This window comes from Strongylocentrotus purpuratus, unplaced genomic scaffold (assembly GCF_000002235.5).
Source record: "Strongylocentrotus purpuratus isolate Spur 01 unplaced genomic scaffold, Spur_5.0 spur5_scaffold_17, whole genome shotgun sequence".
NCBI lineage: Eukaryota > Metazoa > Echinodermata > Echinoidea > Camarodonta > Strongylocentrotidae > Strongylocentrotus > Strongylocentrotus purpuratus.
The window spans coordinates 21,451,866-21,477,182 of NW_022145602.1; the positions used below are offsets into that span (position 1 = coordinate 21,451,866).

Sequence of the window (25,317 nt, forward strand, 5' to 3'; positions counted from 1 at the left end):
GGGGGGCCATAATGCCCCCCCCCCCCGGCCTTATTAGGGTTAACGCGCTCACAAAGAGTCTAGCTACGAAAGTTTGGACAGAGGGCACAATCAATTAGACTTTGATTATTTATTGCTTTGCCTGATTATGTTTTACAAGCAAACATATAACTGAATAAGCATACTGTAAGCATGCGTCACCAAGAAAACGCGTATAAAGAGTGTTTTATTTTAGATTGGACGCGGTCCGCGCGGTGCCGTATTTAGGTGTTAAAATGTTCTTTTTTGGTCATTTTCAAGAAATATACTTATATGTGGATTTTCTTTCCTTAAAAAGATGACCAAGTTTATGGCCTACAGTAAATTATCGTTTAGTCGTTACTGAATGTAAATGCTGCTGCAGAACATAATTGTATTCCATATCGTTTCTTTGTGCTTCCTTATAGTGACGTTTACAAAGGGAAACCAATATTTAAAAGCATTTAGATCTTTTGAAGAGATTTGTGTTTGTTTTTTGTTCATCTTAGCTAGTTTAGCTACGAAAGTTTGGAAAGAGGTCACAATCAATTAGACTTTGATTATTTATTGCTTTGTCTGACTATTTATAAAGGCAAACATAAATTATAACTGAATAAATACCCAGGGATCTCAGTCGAATAAACATACTGTAAGCATGCGTGACCAAGAAAATGCCTATACAGGAATGTTTTATCTTAGATTGGACGCGGTCCGCGCGGTGCCGCATTAAGAAGTTAAAAACGTCAATTTTGGGCCATTTTCAAGAAAAAGTAGACTTCTTAAAAAGCATTCAAAATCCCACTGTACGCGCCGGTATACGCGTTTAAAGGTATTTTCTTGCCCTCAGGGCAAGACCGGGAATGAATTTAAAAAAGGGTAATAATTGCCCTTTGGCGAGACTACCTGCCGTCGCCTGAGCTCGCCGGTATGATCTTCCAGTGGCGGATCCAGGGGGGCATAGGGGGCACGTGCCCCCCGGTCCCCCAAAAAGTTTTAAAATCAGCCCCAAATTCGCCAAAAATGTACTGAAAAACAGGAACGTGCCCCCCCCCGCTCCCCCCCCCCCAAAAAAAACAAATAAGTACGCACCCCCCCCCCCTCCCTCCGCCTATTCAGCGGCTGGCTGAGTCGTTGCGATTTTGGGGGACCAAAAAAAATGTGCTCTTACCCCCTTTGTCACAGTATTATATTTAAGTCATGTTGTGTGTTGGAACGAATGGGAAAGTTGTACTGCACTTTGTCACAGTGATATTTCCTATACAGCCTTTTTGAAGTTCCCATTCGTACAGTGATTACAATTTTTTAGAATACATAACGTTTTTATTTTTGGTCCGATTTCGTTCAAACTTCCACCAGGTGGCTGCGACTCTGATTGTTCACTTTTCTTTAGATATTTTTGCTATTAAGGTTCGATTTCCTTTTAAGTCGAATTATACTTTTGTTTTCATACTTTTTCCCTCCACAGGGATTTTATTGATATTCATTTCCAACAAATTAACAAGATAATTTATATTAATAATATGAATAAAAGTGACTACTCAAGATACAATTATTAGTTGAACTGTCGAGTTAACAGAAGACATACATATTAATTATTTGAAAGGAGTACTCATTTAGCACATACCTTTTTGCTTTTATATTCATATTTGACTATAGTCAGCATTTGAGCGGTCATCTTATAACCCAAAATACTCAAAAATATGTCGGCAAATTAAAGAATGGAATTTACAATCATACGTCTAACATCGTAATGATATGTAAATAATGCGTCATAAGTCTTTTTTCTTAATTGTTCATAATTTTATGTAAACAGAACATCATAGTGTCAATAAAGACATACCATCATGTGATGTGTGGATGCTGGTATAAGAGATGCATTGCTCACTGTAACTCGCTCATAGTGTCAGAATACTTCATTCAATAACAGGTGTGTCTCATAAATCGTGAAATATGAAGATGGGGACATTTCTTCCTCTACTGCAGATACTAGTCTGTATGCATGCGCTATGGTGGGGTGTACAAGGAATGACTACCGAATGTGAGTATGCCATACGTAGAATATAGAACCAGACGCCAGTATATACAGTGCGTCCGAAAAAACCACGAAACTCCATTACAAACGGTAATCGCTAGAATATTATGAGATGTGTTGGATTAATATTTCGCTTTTCTTAAAGTAGAAGTATTATGCCTGCAAATGATACATTGGTGACATTAATCCATATTCGCTTCACTGAGCAACATTGTTTAAAAATGGCCTGTAAAAATCCATTAGTGTCAGATATGTTGCTAAGTGAGCATGTATGGGTTTGTATCATTTGAATACTTTATGCAAGGTAAGGAATCGTATGTATACAGCTAATAGTTTGTTCTTGGATGCACTGTGTATATTAATACAAACTTGGAATATTTTTTTTGCAATTTACACCTAAATGTGAGGCATTGATGGCTGTTTAAAAAACACACTGTGAGGAGCAATGGCATCCTTTTGTGCTGGGGGTGGGGGGGGGGGGGGGGAGTGGTGATATGAGGGGCTATTCCGTGGCGTGTACAAGGAATTCAAACCCAGTATGAGTATGAAATACGTATGTAGAGTTACACGCAATTAAACGTAATATGAATAATAACTGAGACCATTTCTACAATCTAGACCTTTTTTTAGCGTATGCATGTACATGTACATAGTGTGACATGAATAGTTTTCATTTTCTCTACCTTGATATACTTGCAATTCATGGTTTGATGTATTCGGCTATTTTGTGTTATTTATTTATGTAAAGTCACATAGAATTGAAACGAAGATTTTGGGATTATGGTTATTAAGTTTATCTGTCTCTTCTGTCACTTCAAATCTCACTATTGTTTTGTATTCACTGATTCTTGATTTGTCTTTGCCGAATAAAAGAATTAAGATATTGATAATATACAGTGCGTCCCTGGAAAAACGAAACCGAGTATTATTGATGTTTTATGATAACTTAATCACAATTATAATTAATAAATGACACATATTTGTAAACCTTAGATCCACTATTTCATTTGATGCATCTCATATGATGCAGAAAATGAAAATGAAAAATCACATGATTCTAGAAATGTGATTTTCTCTTAGATATTCAAATACCGTCCGTCAAATGACTCTTTGATTCTCTCTCTTCAAATTGATTGTAAACACTCATACGTGAAATAAAATATGCATCGTATGAGTTGCATCAAATGAAATAGGAGGATCTAAACTTTACAGATATGTGTCATTTAATAATTATAATTGTGATTAAGTTATGATAAAACATCGATCATTCTCGGTTTCGTTTTGTATGGGACGCACTGTATATTTAAACAAGTTATGATAATATCACAATCATAAATGTGACGAATAAATGGCTGTATAAATACGCCCTTCTTTAGTAGCCCTTAATTTTCCAGCTTTTTGTGGCAGAGAGTAATGGAGGTATTGCTTGTCCAGGAGAGAGGATGCAATTACCCTTTTATCGAATACAATAACCGCGTATACTCTCTAAAAACAAGGAAAAGGGAGTCACGTCAATTATCACATGTTTAGGAGTGAATATCGAAATATGTTAAACAGTGGCCTCTACAAAAGAGTGACTTTCACTTTATTTTCATTACATTTTCACTCTCTGGAAAAATCACGTCAGTAATCACTCGATAAGTTTAGAGAGTTTATAAAATTCAAATTATGAACTGCTGTTTTCATACGTAGGGTTATCATTATATATATTCCTGATCCTATCTCTTTGAACAATGGAACAGTTAGGGACTAAATTTGGACTAGTCTTTACAAAACAGTTTGTATTACCAATGCCGCTATCTGTATCATGAACATTTCTATTATCTACAGCTATTATGTTATAGAATGTAAAGCAAGGTGTTTGGTATCCGCAGCCCTTAAATGTATCCACTTATTACTATCTGATCGCTACTCTCCCTTGACCCTTCCCTCTCTTACGTCTCCCTGAATCTCTCTCTCTCTCTCTCCATCTTTTACTTCTTGTTAGCCGTTCGCTTTTCACTATGAATTGTTTACATATGTATATATATTATATGACATATTTTTACTTATAATGAGGACGTTTATTTAAGTTGTACTTAATATGAGGCCTATTTTTCTAAGTATTATTGCATGTGAACATACATGCTTAAAGTCATACATTTGTGATGGTGTAAATGGAGAATAAACTTAACAGCCAATCAAATCAAATTAATACCTATGGAAAATATGACAATGCATTAGTTAACAGCTTATATACATTCTCCATTATCTCCTACATAATCTCATAATTTTTTTTTTTTTTTTAATAAGCTTATGTATTGTTAAGGCAAAATAGTCATGTAGATCCTTGTCTAGTCTTCTTGTCTACGATCTTGCCATAAAATTCCACTATTTATCGTTTGTCAATTATTGCACCATCGTGCCCGCATATATAACGTAACCAGAATACCACTATGGCACATATGGCTTAATTATTAACCATAGTTAATAGTTAATATTGTTAATAGTGAATGAATTATTAATAGTTACAAAATGTATTGACAGTGCAGTGGAGTTACATGATAAAGATAACATGGCAAATGATAAGTGTATGCATTGCGAATGACTTAGTGTTAAAAGTCGTAATATTTTTTATTTTTTGTTGTGTATGGGAAAGTATACAATTTATTTAAACACGATAGCTTTCAGACGAAATAGAAAATGTAAAGTGCCTTTGTTTACCCAGTTAATCAGCTTTAGCCCAAACTTGGTAAAAGAAACATTTTCAACACACTTTTTTAGATCCCGTTGCTTAGTTTTACGCGACAGGTCGGAGATAAATGTAGTATAATATAGTTTAACATTAATAAATGTTAAAATTGTAGAAGACGTCCTTTATTTATATAGAGTGGCCCAATCCAAGGGACTATTCAAGTACGGGACACTTTTTTCTGTAGTCAGTACATGGGAATCTATTAAAATGAACAATTAAGCACACACAAAAGTCAATTTTTCGGGGGGGGGGAAGTGTGGGTAGGTCTGTGTTACATCAAAACAATTACACATCTTCTTTTTTAATAAGCTTTCAAACTGCTTCTGAATACCATTTTGTTACAGGTAAGGACAACATATGCGTCGACAATATGACGAGATGATTTAGAACAAGAATTAGGAGGAGAAGACGAGATGAAAGTGTCGGCTTGTTTTAAGAAGAGAAAACAAGATAACTAGTTGCTGGAATGGGAGCGACAACTCGATTTGTTATAGATGAGAAGAAGAAAAAGCCAGTTGTTGGAACTCAGTAAATCGACTTGTTTAGGACGAGAAGGCCAGATGACGTATTCTAGGAAATAGGAAAGTCGGCTTGCCGAGTTCCAGCAAATCGTCGACTCGTCTTAAATGAGTCGATTTGCAGATCAATTTACAACGATTCGTCAACCGTCCTCTTGTTCTAAATAAGTTGACTTGCTGAGTTTCAATAACTTGTCTTCTTGTCCTAAATCATCTTGCCATCTCGTCCGCTCCTTTACGATTCCGTACTCTATAGTAGACGTGCGATTGCTAAGTGGTTGAACAGTAATAGTTTCTAAATCGGGAGGTTCCGGGTTCGAAATCAAATCGATTCGCTAGTGCCTATATGGGTAATGCAGTAAATCTTCATTACCAAGTCCCTCGGAGAGACCTTTAAACAGTTGCTCCCCTAGGAGCTGACTTGCAAGCATTCACTTAGTACTCACTTTGGAGTCAAGTAAATGTAAAACAAACTAAACATCAACTCAACCATCAATAGTTGGCATAAGGGGAAGGAGACCATCAAACTACATGGAACAGATAAACCGTGGATGACCGCCGGAGTCAAGGGGTTAATAAACCAGCGACAGACGGCATTTCACAATAATTCCTCAAACCATAACAATCTCCGTGAGAAAGTGCAGAGATAGATCTGTCACGCAAAGGAAGCTTTTTACCGAGATCGCGTCCAACACCTCAAACACGAAAATCACATGGTATCGCTATATCAAGGTCATGTCTTCCCACATGCAACAGGATGTGTCAATCGCACTGGAAGATGTTGACGCGACTGATTTGGTAGCACTCGCCATTGTTATCAACTCCTACTTTGTCAGCATTGCCAAAGACACGTCACGCCTTGCAGCAGACAACGTTCCTGCTTATAAACCCTTTCCACCACACTCTATACCCAAAACGCATGTTGGAAAAAGTGGCGGTCCAGATGGAATATCCCCACGTTTGATCCGTGAATTCCCCATTGAACTCAGCTCCCCATTACGCCACATTTTTAATGCCTCCTTTGAGCAAGGGATAGTCCCAAGTCGTTGGAAGAGATCACTCAATGTTCCAGTTCAAAAGGATAACACGCCTTCCGTGCAGAAGCTGCGACCTATATAGCCCTAACGGATTTTTTTTTGCAAAGCTCCTTCAACTGTTGGCTTACAAATGGCTCATGGCAGACATCTCCCCTTCAATCGACTCTCAGCAATTTGGCAACCGCTCCGGCCTATCAACAGGCCACTTCCTATTGAACTTGATCGAGTACTTGCATTCTAATGCTGACAAGTCCGGATTAATCACAACAGTGGTACTTACCGATTTCTCTAAAGCATTTGACTTAGTTGATCACAATGTCGCAATCAATCAGCTGTTCACCATGGGTGCAAGACCATCCCTCATCCCATGGGTTCGCTACAAGGACGAACTCTTGATGAACCTTACCACGTCGGCAGGGGTTTTTCAAGGCTTCCGTCTCGGACCGCTCATATTTTTTGCTGTTGTCAACGACGCACGTCAGACGTCAGATTGCCACCGCTGAAACTTAACTCCGTTTCATAGGCAATCAGCCATGCTTGAAGTCTTTCGTCTATGTCTGATCGTCAACGAAACGGAGTTAAGTCTTTTGTCAATTCCGTTTGTTGCTACGGCAGGCAGCCAGTGAAAACGAATTCGTTTAATCAAATTATGGAAATGCAAGCATCACTTTGAACAAACAGAACTTTGTTATTCCTGGCTCATATTTTCCTGATTGAGGTGTCATATGAAAGAGCAAAAAATGAACTGTCTAGAAATGAGAAGTTTTTTTGAAATTCAGATACCGCCCACCAAATGACGTTTTGGTTTCCTTTCTTCAAATTACTTTTAATCCCTCATGCGTGAAATATGCATCATATGAGTTCAATCAATTAAAAGAATAGGAGCAAGCATCAATTTAAACAGACAGAACTTTGTTATTCCTGGCTCATTTTTCCTGATTAAGGTGTCATATTGAAAAGCAAAAAATGAACTGTCTAGAAATGAGAATTTTTCTTTGAAATTCATATACCGCCCGCCAAATGACGTTTTGGTTTCCTTCCTTCAAATTACTTTTAATCCCTCATGCGTGAAATATGCATCATTGAGTTGAATCAATTAAAAGAATAGGATCTATGATTTACAAATATGTGTCATTTATTAATTATAATTGTGATTAAGTTATGATAAAACATCGATAATTCTCGGTTTCGTTTTTTCTGGGTTGCCCTGTATATAACTACGGAGTTTCCTTGCCTGGAACCTCTCACATTGCCTCTAACAGTTGCGTTTTAACGCAAAAATAACGTTGCATCAGTTACCGGATGAATTTGCGTTTAAATCCAACTTTAAGAAATGTAACTTGATATTTTGTTTAATCACTCATCAGAATCGCTAATTCAGACTTTTTTAAATATTTCTTAAATTTACGTTCAAAATAAACTTTTCAGTGCAAGATCTAGAGTGCCCTAAAGTTATCATCATATGTTTCGATTTCGTTCCATCTGTTCTGTCTAGCAAGCGACGACACATTGATTGACTTCCTAAGCGGTGCAGGGTCCTATGAGGGCGTGGTGTATTACCAAGCAGAGGGTCGACGTGCCTTGATATGCGATCAAACATGGACTGACAAGGAAGCCGCTGTGGCATGTCGTATGCAGGGATACGAAGGTGGTACAGCAACCAAAGTAGTCGATCTAGGACCAGAGGATTCTACTGATATCTTCCAATGGGATGTCGTGTGTGATGGCGATGAGGAAAGACTAGGAGACTGCCCTGTGTCAAACAAAGAAGACAACCCGACCTCATGCGATCCTAACAATATAGCTCAGGTCAGATGCGAACCAAATATAGGTAAGATATCAGTATCACAGGCGCGTACGCAGGGGGAGGAGGGGGTACCCCCCCTTCAGTTTTTAGTATGAGTATGTTTTGGGGACCCCCCCCCCCCCCTTTGAGTTTAAATTATTTTTTTATTTTTCCTATTAACAAAAAACAAAAACAAATCCTAATGGATGACCTAAAAAAGATGACCTTACCCCCTCCCCCAACGGAACGGAATGACGATCGGTCAAATTTTCAAATTTCGGGACCAAAAAAATAAACATATGTCCTCATACCCCCCCCCCCCCGTCTTTGCGAATTTTTTAGTTTAAAAAAAAAATGTCCTCTTACCCCCCCCCCCCCCCCCCCCCGCTTATTCAGCGGCTGGCTGAGTCGTTGCGAAATTGTTCGCCCGATTTCAAAATGTGAACCCCCCCCCCTTGAAAAAAATCCTGCGTACGCCACTGCAGTATCATCATCCTGAAATTAATGACTGGACAACTATTTATAGGTGTGCAGTTTACATAGAACAATATTCCAGTGCATCTCCCCTCCCCAATCTTTTGATTACCCACAAGTACCCCTATTTTCCAGGGGAAATGTGCCCCAAATTTATTTCAGATAAGTGCTCTTTTTTCTTCGAAATAGGTGCCAGTTCCACATTCTTATAAGTGCCCCTTACCAGCTATGATTAGTGATATCCTCAGAAAAAATGACAATTCATTTCTTTTATACATGACACAAACGAGGTTGTAATAAACATTTTCTACTTTTTTTTTGGCTAAGGAGCTAGATTTAAATTCACTTTGATAATCATGTAAAAGAGTATGTATTTCCAAAACAGCTTCTAGCTATACAGCAATCGATACAACATGTGAAGCGCATGTTGCTTAATGTAGAACGGAACTTTAAGGGTAAGAGGTCACTTTTTTTTTTTTTTGGTCCCAAAAAAAAATCGCAACGACTCAGCCGACCGCTGAATAAGCGGGGGGGAGGGGGGGGGGGGGGGGGGGGGGGGGGGGGGGGGGGGTAAGAGGACACTTTTTTTTTCTTTTTTTTTTGGTCTCGAAATTTGGAAATTTGACATGTTGCTCAGTTGGGGGGGGGGGGGGTAAGGTCACCTTTTTTAGGTCGGCCGTGGGCATATTTTTTTTTTTTTTTTTATACAAAAAAGAAAAGAAAAAAAATCAAAAGGGGGGGGGGTTAGGTTTTTTTAGGGGGGTTTACATACATAAAATTACCAAAGGGGGAGGGGGTTAACCCCCCAAACCCCCCCCCCCAAACCCCCCTGCGTACGCGCCTGTATAATTGTACCTATATGAAATAATTCAATTAGTGCCGTCATTCTTTTTAAAACAAGATTGGGACATGCGGATGACTGGAAGTGAGTACTCGGAGCAAGGACGGGTGGAAACCTATACGAACGGAGGTTGGGTCAAAGTGTGGGCGGTTGCCCATACTACCTACGAAATGCTTTGTAGAGCCATGGGGTATGATGAGTCGTTGCATCATTACGAAGGAATAGAGCAGATGCCTTTCCAAGGAGGTTCACAGGATGAAGGAGTCATGTGTATGCCATCAGACGACATCATCAGCTGCCGTAACGTGAGTGAGATACCTGGAAATGGTTCTAGGTACGAGACAGGCATCGTGTGTAAACCCTTTGGTAAGTTTGATGTCTGTCATAGGCTTTTTGTTTTGTTTTTCCTCACTGTCAACGGTACTTGCTTTAATCCGGGGGGGGGGGGGGTCGAGATACATCCCTCTACATTTGGGAAAGGCGTATAGATTGTAAAAATATACCTTATACTTTTCTAGGGGTACAAAAATCGATCTGAAGCCTCCAATTTCTTTGTTAAGGGAGAGATGTAAAATGGGAGGGACTTTCTTTTTAATTTTGTTTTAAAAAACTCATCATGCATATAAAATCTATCATGGTGTGTCTTAAAGGTACTATGTCGCATTTGCAGGCCAAAAAAATGAAAAAGGTAAATTCCAACTGCATTTGAAAGATAATACTAATTTAGAACTTCCCTAAAAAGGGTGGGGCTTGAAAATGTCTTCAAGTGGGAAAATAACAACTATTTGTTGTCAAATCGACTTTAGGGCTATAGAGCCCAAAAGTAATAGTCTTGATTTTCAGACAATTCAGTACCGAATGGTCATACGTTTTATGCTGCGCAAAGATTCAATCAGTTTAATCTTGGCCATCACAAGAAGTGGGTTATTGATGTAGACAAATGCTCATGTACCCTCTTCAAATCTTTTCATGTATGTTATTACCAAAGAAGAAAAAAGGCCAGTCAGTCACTCAATAGTGTCTGACAGTGAAGTCTAGCAAGTAAACGGGTTTCCTTGCATAATTTGAATATGAGGACACTGCTTACGTTTAAATTTCACAGATAGGACATACATGACATATTCATAATTCCTGCAAAGTTCTACAGAATTTGAGGTTGGCTGCAAAAGGGACATAGTACCTTTAAGCAGGGCTCCCACTTGGCCGAGTTGTGTTAGCGAGTTATTTATGGCGAGTTGTGGTGAGTTGCCTCAAAGAGGCACTCGCAAAACCTCGAAAACAATTCGGTATGGCTTAGCGTAACTCTTTACAACATTCCACGACTCTCCTCGAAATCGCGAACAGTTCCAAAATTTTGAACATGTTCAAAAAATTTCCCCGATTTGTTGTTATTCGAGGTCAACTCGCCTACACTCGTAATATACACGCATTACTCGTAACAAGCTCGCACTGCACTCTCCACAAGGTGGCGAGTTATGAAGAGTGCAGCGAGAGCTTGTTACGAGTAGTGCGAGTATATCACGAATATCAAGCAAGTTCACCTCGAGCTACAACAAATCAGCGGAAATTTTGAACATGTTCAAAATTTTCACTGATTCGTTGTTACTCGAGGTGAATTCGTTGTTACTCGAGGTGAACTCGCTTACACTCGTAATATAATCGCATTACTCGTAACAAGCTCGCGCTGCACTCTTCATAAGGTGGCTAGTTGCTACGAGTTATGAGGAGTGCATGCAGCGCGAGCTTGTTACAAGTAATTCGAGAATATCACGAGTGTAGGCGAGTTCACCTCGAATTACAACGAATCGGGGGAAATTTTTTAACATGTTCAAAATTTTGGAACTGCTCGCGACTTCGAGGAGAGTCTTGGAATGTTGTAAAGAGTTACGCTAAGCCATACCGAATTGTTCGCGAGTTTTTGCGAGTGCCTCTTTGATGCAGCTCACCACAACTCGCCATAACTCGCTAATACAACTCGGCTAAGTGGGAGCCCTGCTTTACGTATAATGATGTAACGATTTTAATGGGTTCTAGCGACTTAATAACTTTTAGGGATTATGATTGTGTCGATATTGTGAATGAATATTGTAAAGCGTGTTCACACAACATAACTGTATTTTATTTTATTCCCTTTTCGTTATTTTATTGGGTACTGATGTTGCAGACAAAACACTTACCAAGTGTAGTCATGAAAGGAAATAAATGATTCGATCAGAATCGCATGAATGAGAATTGATAATATTGCACGGAGATACATTTGTAGCGGCTCTTACATTCGCCCTACTTACATTCGCCCTGCTTTCACCGTACATTCATGTCTCCAGTATTTTTCCATCACGGTACTTATTTATATTCATTATTCGGACCACGTGTGTTTTTCCTTCCAATCGCGCACCGTGGTTCCGCGCATTCCTTCACCCGCGTATTTTCATCACCACGAGGTTTTCTCCACTCCCGCTTTCACCTTGGTCGAGTCAAGACGTCTCCGCAATTTCCTCTCCAGGCTGTATTCTTCTGTGCCTTTCGTCTTTTCTACGGCACGTCAACTCTTTCTCTGCCGTGTTCATCGGGCTGCAGTCTTCCAGTGGAACAGTTAAATCAATATCCGACATGGCGTTTGATTCTCCGCTGGGAGCTGCCAGTTTCTTCACCGGTAACCTTTCACCCACATGAGCTCGACTCACCGCAGCTCATCTAAACATTCACCATCAAAGTTCGGCTCATCAATCGAGCGACTCACTGCTCAGCACCAATGCCGGCTTTGATGTCTGCATTTTCTACCTTGGCCTCCGACATCAAACGACTCACTGTTTCATCGTCGAGCGTCACTTTCTTCTCTTCTCGCCTGAGAGCTTCTTCACTATCTTCATCACGGACGTCAGCGTCGAGATTCTTCACGGCTCTTCAGCCACGACAACGAAGCTGCATCTCCGCCTTCAAGCCTCCGCACATCATCGCGTGAGCCCCTTCCTTCGTTCTCAACTCTCTTCTTCTTCATTGGACTTTCGACGGCATTTCATATATGTCGTAAGCTCTATTTATTCATCGCATTTATTCATGTTCATTCTTATCTTTGATCATTATGTAACTACGTGCAATATCTTCAATTCTCATTTATGCATTCTCATTCCGAATCTTCGGCTTGTGCTTGACTACACTTTGCAAGTGTAAGTCAGCCTCATCAGTACCCAATAAACATAACGAAAAGGGAATACTTTCTTTTATGTATTTTATTGTCAGTGCAACCTTGTTTCCTCGTAGCTAAAATAAAAATAAGAGTTATGTTGTGCGACGAGTGAACACGCTTTCAAATATCCATTCACAATACCTCACACTCATTTCTCTAAACATTGAATGGTCATGGATGAGAATGAACATGAATAAATGCAGTGAATAAATATAGCTTACGGCAATGGTAGAAATGAAGTCGAAAGGCAAATGAAGATGATGGCGGATGAAACGAAGGAAGGGGCTCACGCGATGATGGTGCGGAGGCTTGATGACGGAGATGTATGCTTCGTTGTCGTGGCTGAAGAGTCGTGAAGAATCTCAACGCTGACGCTCGTAATGATGATGAAGAAGCTCTCAGGCGAGAAGAGAAGAAATGGGGCGCTCGACGACGAAACAGCGAGTTGTTCGATATCGGAGGCCAAGGTAGAAATGTAAACATCAAAGCCGGTAGTTGCTGAGCAGTGAGTCGCTCGATTGATGCGCCGTACTTTGATGATGAAATTCATCAGGGTTGCAGTGACTTGAACTCGTCGATGAACTTGCAGACGAACTACGGTGAGTCGAGCTCGTGTGGGAAAAGAGCTACCAGAACGAAAACATGATTAAAAACGTTCTACTGGAAGACTGCCAGCCCGTTGGAGACGGCAGAGAAAAAAGTTGACGTGCCATAAAAGAAGTGAAAGACACAGGAGAATCTCGTGTGTAGAGAGCAAAATACTGAGAAGTCTTGACTCGACTGAAGATGTAAGCATGATTTGTTGACTCGACCGAGATGTAAGAGGGAGTGAAGAAAACCTCATGGTGTTGAAAATACGCGGGTGAACGATGCACGGAACCACGATGCGTGATTGAAGGAATAAACTGACATGGTCCGAATAATGAATATAAATACGTAGCGTGATGGAAAATTACTGAGGATATGAATATACAGTAAAGTAGTGCGAAAGTATGAGTCGCTACAAACTGTTTAGGCATTCTGTTCAGAAGCTTGTTATTGACATTTCTTATTTTCTATCACAAGACGAGAATGTGTTACTGGGGCTCCTTCTCTTTTTTTTTTCGTTTACAGACATTGTGGCATACCATCCAATAAGATTGGTCGACAATAACACAAACGAGATCAACAACCGGTCAGGACTTGTAGAGATCTACCATGACGGCCAATGGGGAAACATTTGCAAGAATTCCCGTTATTCTGAAGTACGAACGGTAACCCGACACATGCTCCGCCGACGATTACTCCGCCGACATTTACTCCGCAGAACGCGACAATTGCTCCGCGACATTTGCTCCGCGACATTTGCTCCGACGTCAAATGCTCCGCCGACAGTTGCTCCGCCGACAGTTACTCCGCCGACAGTTGCTCCGCCGACAATTGCTCCGCCGACAGATGCTCCGCCGACAAATGCTCCGCCGACAATTGCTCCGCCGTCAATTGCTCCGCAAAACGCGACAATTGCTCCGCCGACATTTGCTCCGCCGACATTTGCTCCGCCTGAAGCGACAATTGCTCCGGTGACATTTGCTCCGCCCAAAAAGTGTCCCATAAACTACAAATGCTACTAGTACTACGACAAATACTTCGCCGACAATATTTTTTTTACACGGGTTATTTTCGTTTCTTTTGTTTTCTTCTTCATTTTCTGAATGCATTTCATGAAATAATGTAGATGAAATGAATGAATGAATGTTGATGAAGTGGGAGGAAAAAGGAGTTACCTAAAAGTCATTTCGAATATACTGAAATAACTTTCCATCTATCACTGTACGTCCCATATAATGTACACTAAACACTCATTACATGTCGTGGGAAGTTTTTTTTAAAAAGTAGAGCAGCAAGCCACATTCCCCAATACGCGCATACCTCCTAGTTAATTTCAAACAGCTCGTCAATATGTAAGACCTGAAATAACCTCAATGCAAGTAAGCACATGCATCTTACTACAATGTACTAGTTCATCATGGAAGTTCTAGAAAACAACAGGGGAGGGATCAAAATAAGCTTTGAAGGGCACTTATACGTAGAGAAGAGAACCCATTCAGACGGGAAAATTAGATGGTAGCCTTTTTGCTTATTCCCATTTATACAAATCATTCTGTTGCAGTTTGATGTTAGTTCTTCATAATAAGCCAATTGCTCTTCTTCCGGTGGCTCCGTGAGTCCCTTAAAGTCAGTGAAAACAAAGTACTCGAATGAGACGGGGTGTTTTACACACTAATATATATATATATATAAATTATAGTAAAGCTACATACACTTAACTGAAGGAAAGAAACCTATAAAAAACGGACTGGATATTATTGAAAATACTATTCTAAACAAGAATGTACTACATTACGTTACAATTTCACGAGATAAATAGAACTCGAGAGGGGGAGAAGAGAAGAAGTGATGAAATTGAAAAAAGACTAATAGCATGAGAGGAAAGAAAAGAGCCAAGAAGACAAGAAAAGGGTGTAAAAAGGAAAAGGAGGAGCAAGAGAAGAAAGAGAGAGAGATAGCCTTGAGCTTTGGATCAGCTAATGAGTAATACATGAAACAGATTTTGAGCGGAGTAATTATCTTTCGCCGGAGAACTTGCATAAGGAGCTATAACTTGATTTTCTCTTTTTAATCAAACATGGGGAATAGCAAAAAACGGCTGAGCATTTATTGCACTAATTACCAGAGGAGCATTCATGTCTTCCAAGAGGCCGCACTTTTGGATCGGAGAGCAATTTTATTGTTGGCGGAGCATTGTCTTTTAAGGAGTACTTTTGGGGAGGAGCAACAATTGTCGTAGTAGCCTTTGTATTTTACGGGGCAATTTTTGAGCGGAGCAAATGTCGGCGGAGCAATTGTCGGCGGAGCAATTGTCGGCGGAGCAATTATCGGCGGAGCAAATGTCACCGGAGCAATTGTCGCTTCAGGCGGAGCAATTGTCGGCGGAGCAATTGTCGGCGGAGCAAATGTCGGCGGAGCAAATGTCGGCGGAGCAAGTGTCGCTTCAGGCGGAGCAAATGTCGGCGGAGCAATTGTCGCGTTTTGCGGAGCAATTGACGGCGGAGCAATTGTCGGCGGAGCAATTGTCGGCGGAGCAATTGTCGGCGGAGCATCTGTCGGCGGAGCAATTGTCGGCGGAGCAACTGTCGGCGGAGTAACTGTCGGCGGAGCACCTGTCGGCGGAGCATTTGACGTCGGAGCAAATGTCGCGGAGCAAATGTCGCGGAGCAATTGTCGCGTTTTGCGGAGTAAATGTCGGCGGAGCAATCGTCGGCGGAGCATGTGTCATGGAACCGTACGAACACGTGACACGCACGGTGTCGTCATTTCATATTTCTATGTGAAGCACATGACCGTTAGCGGAGACGATAATGACGCCCTATTTTGCAGATTTCCAAAGACATTTCACACCAAATATGACCCCTTTGACTTGAACATGAGTATAAAGTAGGTTTTGAATATAAAACCAACTTTTCCCCAAACATTTACAAAAACTACACTACGATTATTTTCGCTAAAGATTTTAAATACGCTTTCACATGTTTGAAACATCGTGAAGATATGACTTTTCCCCATAAAAAAATTGCTCTTTCAAAACAAATACCACTTTTTCGGCTAACAAAATAGCATTGGCCTAAGGGTTCTTTCTCAACATTCCCGATGGTGTCTAACGATCATGCGTACACAAAGACAATATGAATTGACACCATCGCCACCACGTTGACAAGAAAGTTTTTTTTATATAGTCTTTTACTAAGGAGATTTACAAGTGCAGCGACAAAGCGACTTGTTATATAGAACTCACCAAGGCACCAAGTTTTAAGACGAGAAGGCGAGAAGCAAGTTTTTAAAACTCGCCGTGTTGCTTAGTTTAAAACGAGAAGGCGAATTATAATAACTCGCCAAGCCGTCTTATTCTTTTAACGAGTAAGCGAGTTGTTCAAACGCGCCTTGTTTAAAGATGGGAAGGCGAGAAGGCGCTTTGGCGAGTTTTAACAAGTCGCCACCTTGCTGCAAGTTCAAGATTCCGTACTTTACTCTGTCCGTATCAAAATCACAAAAATGAATACATTCTTGTTTGGCTGTGTGCATTCTTACTATATTTATCATTTATTGATATGTTACGATTGACGTCCTGGTTTTATTTGTCTTATTTAATATTACACCTATATTTTACACTTGATTAATTATTTGTTAACAGTGTTATTCTGTTTTGATTCAATAAAACATTTTGAAATATCACAACATACATCACGCAACAATAAACAAATCACCATACTGAGGGCGTGGGTATGAACTATTGAAAAGCAAAAACATTCTCAACATGCTAACTTATGCGATCGAGTCGTAGCGAATAAGAATAGAGCTTTTCGTTTGGTTTGGTTTGGTTTCATTTTCCGTTTAAAAGAAAAACATATAAACATGCATATGAACATTTAAAACAAATATATTATTATTTAAAGAGAATACGACTGGATTGCTCATTTCAGAGTTGTTAATCTGTCTTCTTCATCAAGTGCATAATACGTACCAAGCTTCGTCACACTATATAGGGAACAAAATGGGAAGAAATAAACTTTGCTAATGGAGACTGGAATCTTACAGGTCCATGTACTTCCCAATCAATGTCACGATATTACGTGGAGGTTTCTCAGCAAATACTTGAAACCTCTGAAACATCACGCCGAAAGATCTTCTTCCCTGAAACACACTCCAACACAGGCCACTAGCAAGTGTAAGATGTGACCATGAAAATGTCACCGCGAAACAAAAAGGTGATTTTGGTTTCCCTTCAAAATCACAACTTTCCACATTTTTATGGCCCTTTATATAGTTGCCTTTTTGTACCTGACCGCCCCCCCCCCCCACATCTGTTTATACCTTTTCTTCTTTTTGACAACCCTAGTAATTTCCTAATTCTCTTTGTGTGCGTGTGCAGCTTGTTTGTTCCGAACTTGGTTATAAGGACACGTGGGATGCTACTAGTTTTGATACACAGAAGGTTGGTGATGGGACCCTGACCTGGTTCAGCACAGTCGACGATGGTTATGGGTTAACCAATTGTGACTCCGTATTTGGATGTGAACACACAGCGTGGGGGGATCCCCAAAGTGATTGTAATCTCATGGCAATTCGTTGTGCACCCGCCCCCGGGAGAGGTAAGAAAAACCTGTGCCCAACAATATTTAAGCCATACTGTACGAAGCACTACCGCATAACACATCTAGCGCCATCTCAGGTCAGCTGTAGCGCAGTACAGTCCCATAACTTCACTATGAATATGACGGACAAAGAAAGAGGACAAAATATACAGTTACTCGGGAAGACAAAGGAACATCCCTTCACTGCTATTATGTAAAAATGTGTAGAACAGGGGTCACATGCATATTTACCTGTTCTACACATTTTTGCATAATAGCAGTGAAAGGATGTTCCTTTGTCTACCTGAGGAACTGTATATTTTGTCCTCTTTCTTTGTCCGTCATGTTCATAGTGCTTGCTGCTCTCCTAGCTGCGTTATTGGTTCTCGCATCGAGACCTCTGTCTGCGAAGTTGGAATGAGATTTTGGGCTATGCACTGTTGCCTGACAAGTTCATCATGAGATGGCGCTGTGCAATAAAGAGTTTGCTACGAGCAAAAGGTTCATCAGTCCTGTATCGATTTAAAAAAAGACATTTATGATGGATGGGTTATCATTCACATGATTATTAGATATATCGAGATTGCAAGAAACGTCAATATGCGTTTCAATGTTAAAATACTGCGTAAACAATATTGATACTACCATGCGAACCTTGTCTCCTCTTATGATTAAAGGTATTACAAAGTTTTGGTATGGGGTCATGAATTTGGTTCAAATGAACATATTGGAAGCATATGCGATCCTACAATATTCAGTGATCGTTGTCCCGGTTGAAAACGAGTCTAAAGTTATGAAATTATAAATAATAAACTCTTTGTGTTGTGTAGCTCCCTCTCAAGGTCAAGATATTAATTAAGCTATGAAACGATGTTTCTTGACTAAAATCGACCGATTAGCTATTCCCGTTTGTGAATTATATATCACAACTACTTATTCTGAGATTGTTGTGGTCGCAACTACTATTGTAAGGCCGTAGGCGCTATTTTAAATTTATCAGAATTTACCGGGAGCACCGGTAAATTTTTATATTCAATTTTTCTCGAAAGCAGAAGTGTTTTAGGGGCTTAATTTGCTAATGTTTTTAATACATCCACAGGGGCATCCAAATATATCAAAATTGTAAAGAATCACTATCCACCCAATTTTCGAAATTTCCCAAAACTTTGTAATACCTTTAATGTACGTTTTATTTATCTATCTTTCCAAATTTTATTCAGCTTCATCTTTGGAGGGTTTGGCATTATCTCTCATCATCATGGTGGTCGTCGTTACGGTCGATTTCGGATTCGTCCGTGTCTAAAGGCTACAAGAAAATCTTTGATCTATTAAATGAGCGTCATTCCGGTGGCTGCATGTTGATTTCCCGAAGTTTCATGATCCCGAAGGTCCGCAATTCCGGAAGTACATTACTGCCAAGCTTCACGATGCCGACAATTAAGTAGAGTTTTTAATTCCGAAAATGAAATGTGGTTAGTAATTCAGAATAAAATATCTATTTAAAAAAAGGTTCTTAATTCCACAAATGAGAAAGGGTTCATAATTTCTAAATTGAAATAGAATCCGGTCGTATTGTTCTCGGAATAACGAGCCTTCGGAACAGTGATTTTAACTTTTAATTAATAATAGGCACTACTACTCCATTTTCTAAATTACGTAACTTTGGAATAATGAACCAAATTTTATGTTCGTATTAATGTATAATACTTGATATCGGGAATTGCGAACCATTCGAATAATGAAACTTCGAAGTAATGTATGAAATGTTCAAAATTATGACCTCGTTTACTCAGAATTATGAACTTTTGGAAAAATTAACCTTCGGAAAAAACGAGTAACCTCAGATCGGTATATGAATTTATTTAAATACACCTTCGGAATACTAATATATGAAAACGACGAATCAGTTTATGAATCAATCACATTTTTAAATACCGATGAAGTGTAGGATAAAGCCTCTAAATGAAGAAATCACGAATAAATCCGGCTTACTTCGTTCCATCGGGTCTTCGCGTCAGGTCGTGTTGTCGGGTATCTTTCGTGAAATTTTGTTCTCATAATCACGAAAGATAGGGTGCGTCACGTTGTTGGGTTACACGCATTTGTGTAAAAAGTTCCCCCATGCTCACGAAAGGTACGGTTAATTAAATGCATTTAATACCATTCTGTTTAAGTGTTTCTTAAAATTAACTTAAATAGAATGTTGAGTTTGGGTGATCGGTGAAAAATAATTTGTGAGCGTTTTCATTGTTATTACGCAAGTGTGGAAGTACGTCAGAGAAAAAATGTTTCTTGAAAAGCATGGCTCTTCAAATGCTTTCATATTCTAAATGTGACATGTAACAACTTAAAAATGAGGCCCACATTTTCATGCTAAATGTATGTGTAGTCCCATATTAATCTTTCTGTGTACAGTGCGTGTTACTGTTACCACATTCCCTATCATATTGATGATTCCAGAACCTTGCAGTACACTCCAATACTAAACGTTACATGATCAACTCTTTATGATTGATTCCACACTGTTTCTTTCACAATGCAATCGCAAGACCAGAACTCAACTTTAACTTTAATGCTAATCTCTTTACATGTACATTCGTAGAAAAATGGCCAATCAGACAATGACAATGTGCCAGTCGCTAGCCTATTTACTACCGCTTGTAATTTTGTGACGAAACTATAATCATTCCTAATATGTTATTGAATGTCAACGCGTTTTGTTGTCATTGTGTGTATTCTGATGCTATTACATGTACATTACAATTGAATAGATATGAGAGGATAGGCAAAACATATATTCTCAAACATTTCAAGGATACGGCATATCATGGTATTCTTAAATTTAAAAAGATATTTTTATATCTTTAAACATTCTGAGGGGGAATGTTGTTGAAGTTGAATGCCTCTGATCTATCCAAATTGGTTGAAAAAAAATACAAATATTTCTTTGGTGAAGTAAGTTTCATGATTTGCAGGCCTATGATTTTATGAGTGTCTGTTGCACTTCGTCTTCTGGTAGTGCAAAATGAAGTTGGTTTTGATACATATATGCCTTGTAAAATTGAATGCAGAAATGAAATAAATGAATTTGAATTTAATCACCGTGCTGACCTTCAGTGAGATCTGGAAATTAATACGACCAAACGTTTTATTCATCTAAAATTTATCTAGAAATCATGTTCATTCCATTTCAATTTAAATATATTTGGCATTCATAAAAATCAGAGGGGCAGTTACCATAGTCACAAATGTGAATTACAAAGGAAATAGAAAATAGAAAACACAGCACAGTCTGAGAAGACACAGTCCAGTGTAATACGTGGTTAGGAAACAGAGAGAAAAGAATGTATGTTACAGAAGAAAATAGACTTCACACTTTTGAGATGGCATATGCCTCAGGAGAATCATGGGTGTGACCAGATTTGAGAGGCTAAGGAACACACACATACGAACACAACTGAACATGGAAGAAACCATCACCGACAGGGTTGCCACAAAAAGACTGAGATACTTTGGACATATCAACCGAATGAATTCAAAAAGATACCCCACATCCTTCTCAACGGAAATGTACATGGCAAACGCCCAAGGGGAAGACCAGCTAAGAGATGGACAGACTGCATCAAGGCGGACTGCAAAAACAGACAAGTTGACTCCCTGACTAAAGCCACTAGGCTATTAAACAGAAGAGAGGAAGGTGTGGCAAGCCATAGTGAAACAGAAGCCATCATACATCCCAGTGATGGTGTGGACGGCTTAAGTCAAGTAAGTCAAGTTACAGAAGAGGAGATTGGACACAAACCGAACAACGTGATAGTCATAGGAGAATGTTGAAGAGAGTAAGAATAGATCATATTCGTAATATAATCAAATTTAATGCACAAATCTTGGTTAATTGCCTCGTTACAAATTATGTCATTCATAATGTATTTCAATAGTTCGAATGCAAATTGCATACATTAATTGTTGCTAGGTAGGAAATTCATTATTGCTTGACCTACGTAACAACACTCAACGTATGTAATTCGCATTAGGAATAGGGAAATACATGTACAATTATTCGTAAAATTTGTAACGAGGCACTAAACAAAGAAGTGTGCATTAAATTTGATGACATGACCAAACTGATCTATTAAAACGGGTTAAAGTAAGTGGGAATAGTAAAGGGAAAGAAAGAAGTATAGGGAGAGGAGGCATATTTCTAGAATTTTCACTGATTGTATTATATTGGCCAAATAGTGACTTCCCAGAATTTTTTAGTTGTATAGAAAACATCTTTAATACTAGAGTATGATGATCCTCACAAAATTATTTGTGGTGATTGGAACCTGGTACAGAGTATGGAGTTAGACACTTTTAATTACCTTCGACTTAGTAACAAAAAAGCAAGGGAAAAGGTACTTGAAATAAAAAATGACTTTAATTTGGTTGATCCATGGCGTCAACTTCATCCTGATACACAATCCTATACCTGGCGACAGCCTACACCATTGAACCAAAGTAGGTTGGATTACTTTTTAATATCTTCTTATATATTTTCCTTGGTTAGAAAATGTGAAATTGTTTTTGGCTATCGCACTGATCATTCAATGATCAGTTTAGACATTGTGTTAGATAAATGCCATAAGAGATTTACCTATTGGAAGTTTAATAACTCATTTTTGAAAAAGTCTGAATTTGTTCATCTTATTCAGGAGAAGGTAAATGAAGTTTCCCTACAGTACCTTAATGTTGACTGTCTTGATGGTAAACAATTTGAACATGTTAGTAAAGAAGATCTGAAATTTACAATTAATGACCAGTTGTTTTTTGACACTTTGTTGATGGAGTTGCGGGCGGTTACAATTATGTATGCAATTCGACAGAAAAAGAAGGAAGAAAGTGTAAAAAAGGACCTTGAGACTGAGATAGTTAATTTAGAAAGATTGTTGGAACATAATACAAATACCAGAGAAAATTTAGAAAAAATTAAACTATTAAGAGATGAATTGGAGCAATTCAGACACCAGAAGCTTGACATGACAGCCAAAAGACTACGGCTTCAAACAATGCAATATGGGGAAAAACCATCAAAATATTTTTTGAATCTAGAAAAACAAAGGATAGTGGAAAAAAACGTTTGTAAAATTGATTGACGACAATGGTACAGTGTTGCAACAACAAGAGGATATCCTGAATGAGGTTGGGTTATATTATGAACGTTTGTATAAATATCATCCAAATTGTGATGCAGAAGATATTTTTCGAATGAGATTTTGGGTTATGCACTGTTGGCAAGTTTATCAAGAGATGGCGCTGTGCATTAAAGAGTTTGCTAGGGCAAAAAGTTCGGTAGTCCAGTATCGCTTTAAAATAGGCATTTGAGATGGATGGGTCATCACTCACATGATAATTATATATATCGAGCCTGCAAGAAACGTCAATATGCGTTTCAATGTTAACATACTGAGTAAAAATTATTGTTATTACCATGCGAACAATTTAAAGGGATAGTTGAGTTTGTGTAAATAGAGTAGAGTTTTGGTCAAACTAAATTGTAATAGTCATGCAAAAACCTGCACCATTACTTTACAAAGTAATAGTTAAAATACACCATGCTCGTAATGTATAGGCCTACACAAATTACACACGACTTAGTAATAAGCCTGTGAAAGAGTAATTTAACCACATTAAATAATGATTAATAAGAAAGATTATCAAAAACTATTTAAAAACATCTGTTTGCAAAGTGAAAGCATTTTTTTTCTTGCACCAGCTGGTTTAGAATTATCGAATATTTTTTGGGCTCCACAAATATTAGAAATGATTATATCTGTGGATATTTCAGCCGTCTCTGAACCGGTCATTTCGTTATTTAAATTGTTCACAAAAAATTACTCTGTGTAGCGCCCTCTATACCAAAACTTAACTATCCATTTAACCTTGTCTATTATGATTAATGTATTTTTTTCTTTTTTTCAAATTTTATTCAGCTTCATCTTTGGAGGGTTTGGCATTATCTCTCATCATCATGGTGGTCGTCGTTACGGTCGATCTCGGATTCGTCCGTGTCTAATAACTATAGGAAAATCTTAGATCTAAATGAGCGTCATTCCGGTGGCTACATGTTGTTTTTCCGAAGGTTCATGATTCTGAAGATCCGTATTTCAGAAGTACGTTACCGCCAAGGTTCACGATGACGAAAATTAAGTAGATTTTTTAATTCCGAAAATGAAATGGGTTTCGTAATTCTGAATATAGACTAATATTATTATTTTTTAAAGTTCATAATTCCACAAATGAGAAAGGGTTCATAATTCCGAAATTGAAATAGAGCCCGGTTGTATGTTTACGGAATTACGAGCCTTCGGATTAGTAATTTTGATTTTCAATTAAAAATAGGCACCACTACTCCATTTCCTAAATTAAGTACTTTAGGAATATTGAAACTTCGAATTAATGTATGAAATGTTTAAAATTCTGATTCATATGTAATGGTACGAGTTATAAACCCGTTGTATTTGGGAACTTGGTATCTCAGAAAAAGCGAGTATTTACATATCGGTACAGTTTAAATTTAAATGCACTTTTTTTATACGAATCAATCACATTTTGATAAACCAATGAAGTGTACTACAAAGCCCCTAGATCAGAAAAATCACGAATAAATTCGACTTGCTTCGTTCATTCGGATCTTTGCGTTAGGTCGGCTTGCCGAGTAGTCCTACACGATCTTCCATATTCTCATAATCACGAAAAATCTGGTGCGTCACCTTGTTGGGTTACACGGATGTATGTACAAATCCCCCCCCCCCCCCCCCTCCGTGTTCACGAAAGATACGGTGAATTAAATGCATATAATCACCTCTTTTCTTTTGCTAACAAATGGTCCTTGAGATTAACTTAAGGCTAATCTTTTCTCATGTACATTTGTGAAAAATGCCCATACAATCGGACACTGAAGATACGCTATCATTTTTTGTATCAATTTTGTGACGAAACTAATGATCAAACCACGTACCATTCCTCATATTGTATTGAATGTCAATACGTTTTGTTACTGTGTGTATTCTGATGCGATTACATTTACATTGAAATTGAATAAATAGGTGGAGGATATATATATAAGGGCAGGCAAAAGGCACACTCTAAGAACTCTCAAACATTCCAAGGATACGTAATATCTTTTCCCCCCTGAATGTTAATATCATTAACATTCAGGGGGGGAAATGTTGTAAAAGTTGAATGCCTCTTATCGATGTAAATTGGTTGAAATAACTACAAATATTTGATTGTTGAAGTAAGTTTCATGATTTGTGGACCTATAATTTATGAGTGTCTTTTTTGTAGTGCAACATGAAGTTGATTTGTATACTTATATTATTTATTATTATTAGGTGATACGTAACGAAGTCAACGTATCACCTTTTGATTTCGTCAAGATTTTTCTTTATTAGGTGATACGTACGTAGACGTATCACCTTTTGATTTCGTCAAGATTTTTATTATTATTTATTTATTATTATTCTTCCTCGAATTTGTTCGCAGGATATCTCAAGACTGA

General features: G+C 38.6%; 1 protein-coding gene across 1 annotated transcript; it reads left to right on the forward strand.

Annotated features, from left to right (window-relative positions):
- Positions 1-1,872: 1,872 nt before the first annotated feature.
- Positions 1,873-20,038, forward strand: LOC105438899 (scavenger receptor cysteine-rich domain superfamily protein-like). Its single transcript, XM_030987912.1, has 6 exons — positions 1,873-2,035; positions 7,814-8,149; positions 9,480-9,785; positions 13,720-13,850; positions 17,573-17,792; positions 18,995-20,038. The coding sequence occupies exons 1-6, from the start codon at positions 1,948-1,950 to the stop codon at positions 19,075-19,077; spliced, it is 1,164 nt and encodes a 387-aa protein (XP_030843772.1). The 5' UTR covers positions 1,873-1,947; the 3' UTR covers positions 19,078-20,038.
- Positions 20,039-25,317: the final 5,279 nt, after the last annotated feature.

Excerpts from the sequence above, each read along its gene's own strand:
- LOC105438899 (XM_030987912.1), top strand. The coding sequence starts at position 1,948 with ATGAAGATGGGGACATTTCTTCCTCTACTGCAGATACTAGTCTGTATG. Across the intron at positions 13,851-17,572 it reads AGAATTCCCGTTATTCTGAA|CTTGTTTGTTCCGAACTTGG; the intron begins GTACGAACGGTA and ends GTGCGTGTGCAG. Across the intron at positions 17,793-18,994 it reads TGCACCCGCCCCCGGGAGAG|CTTCATCTTTGGAGGGTTTG; the intron begins GTAAGAAAAACC and ends AATTTTATTCAG.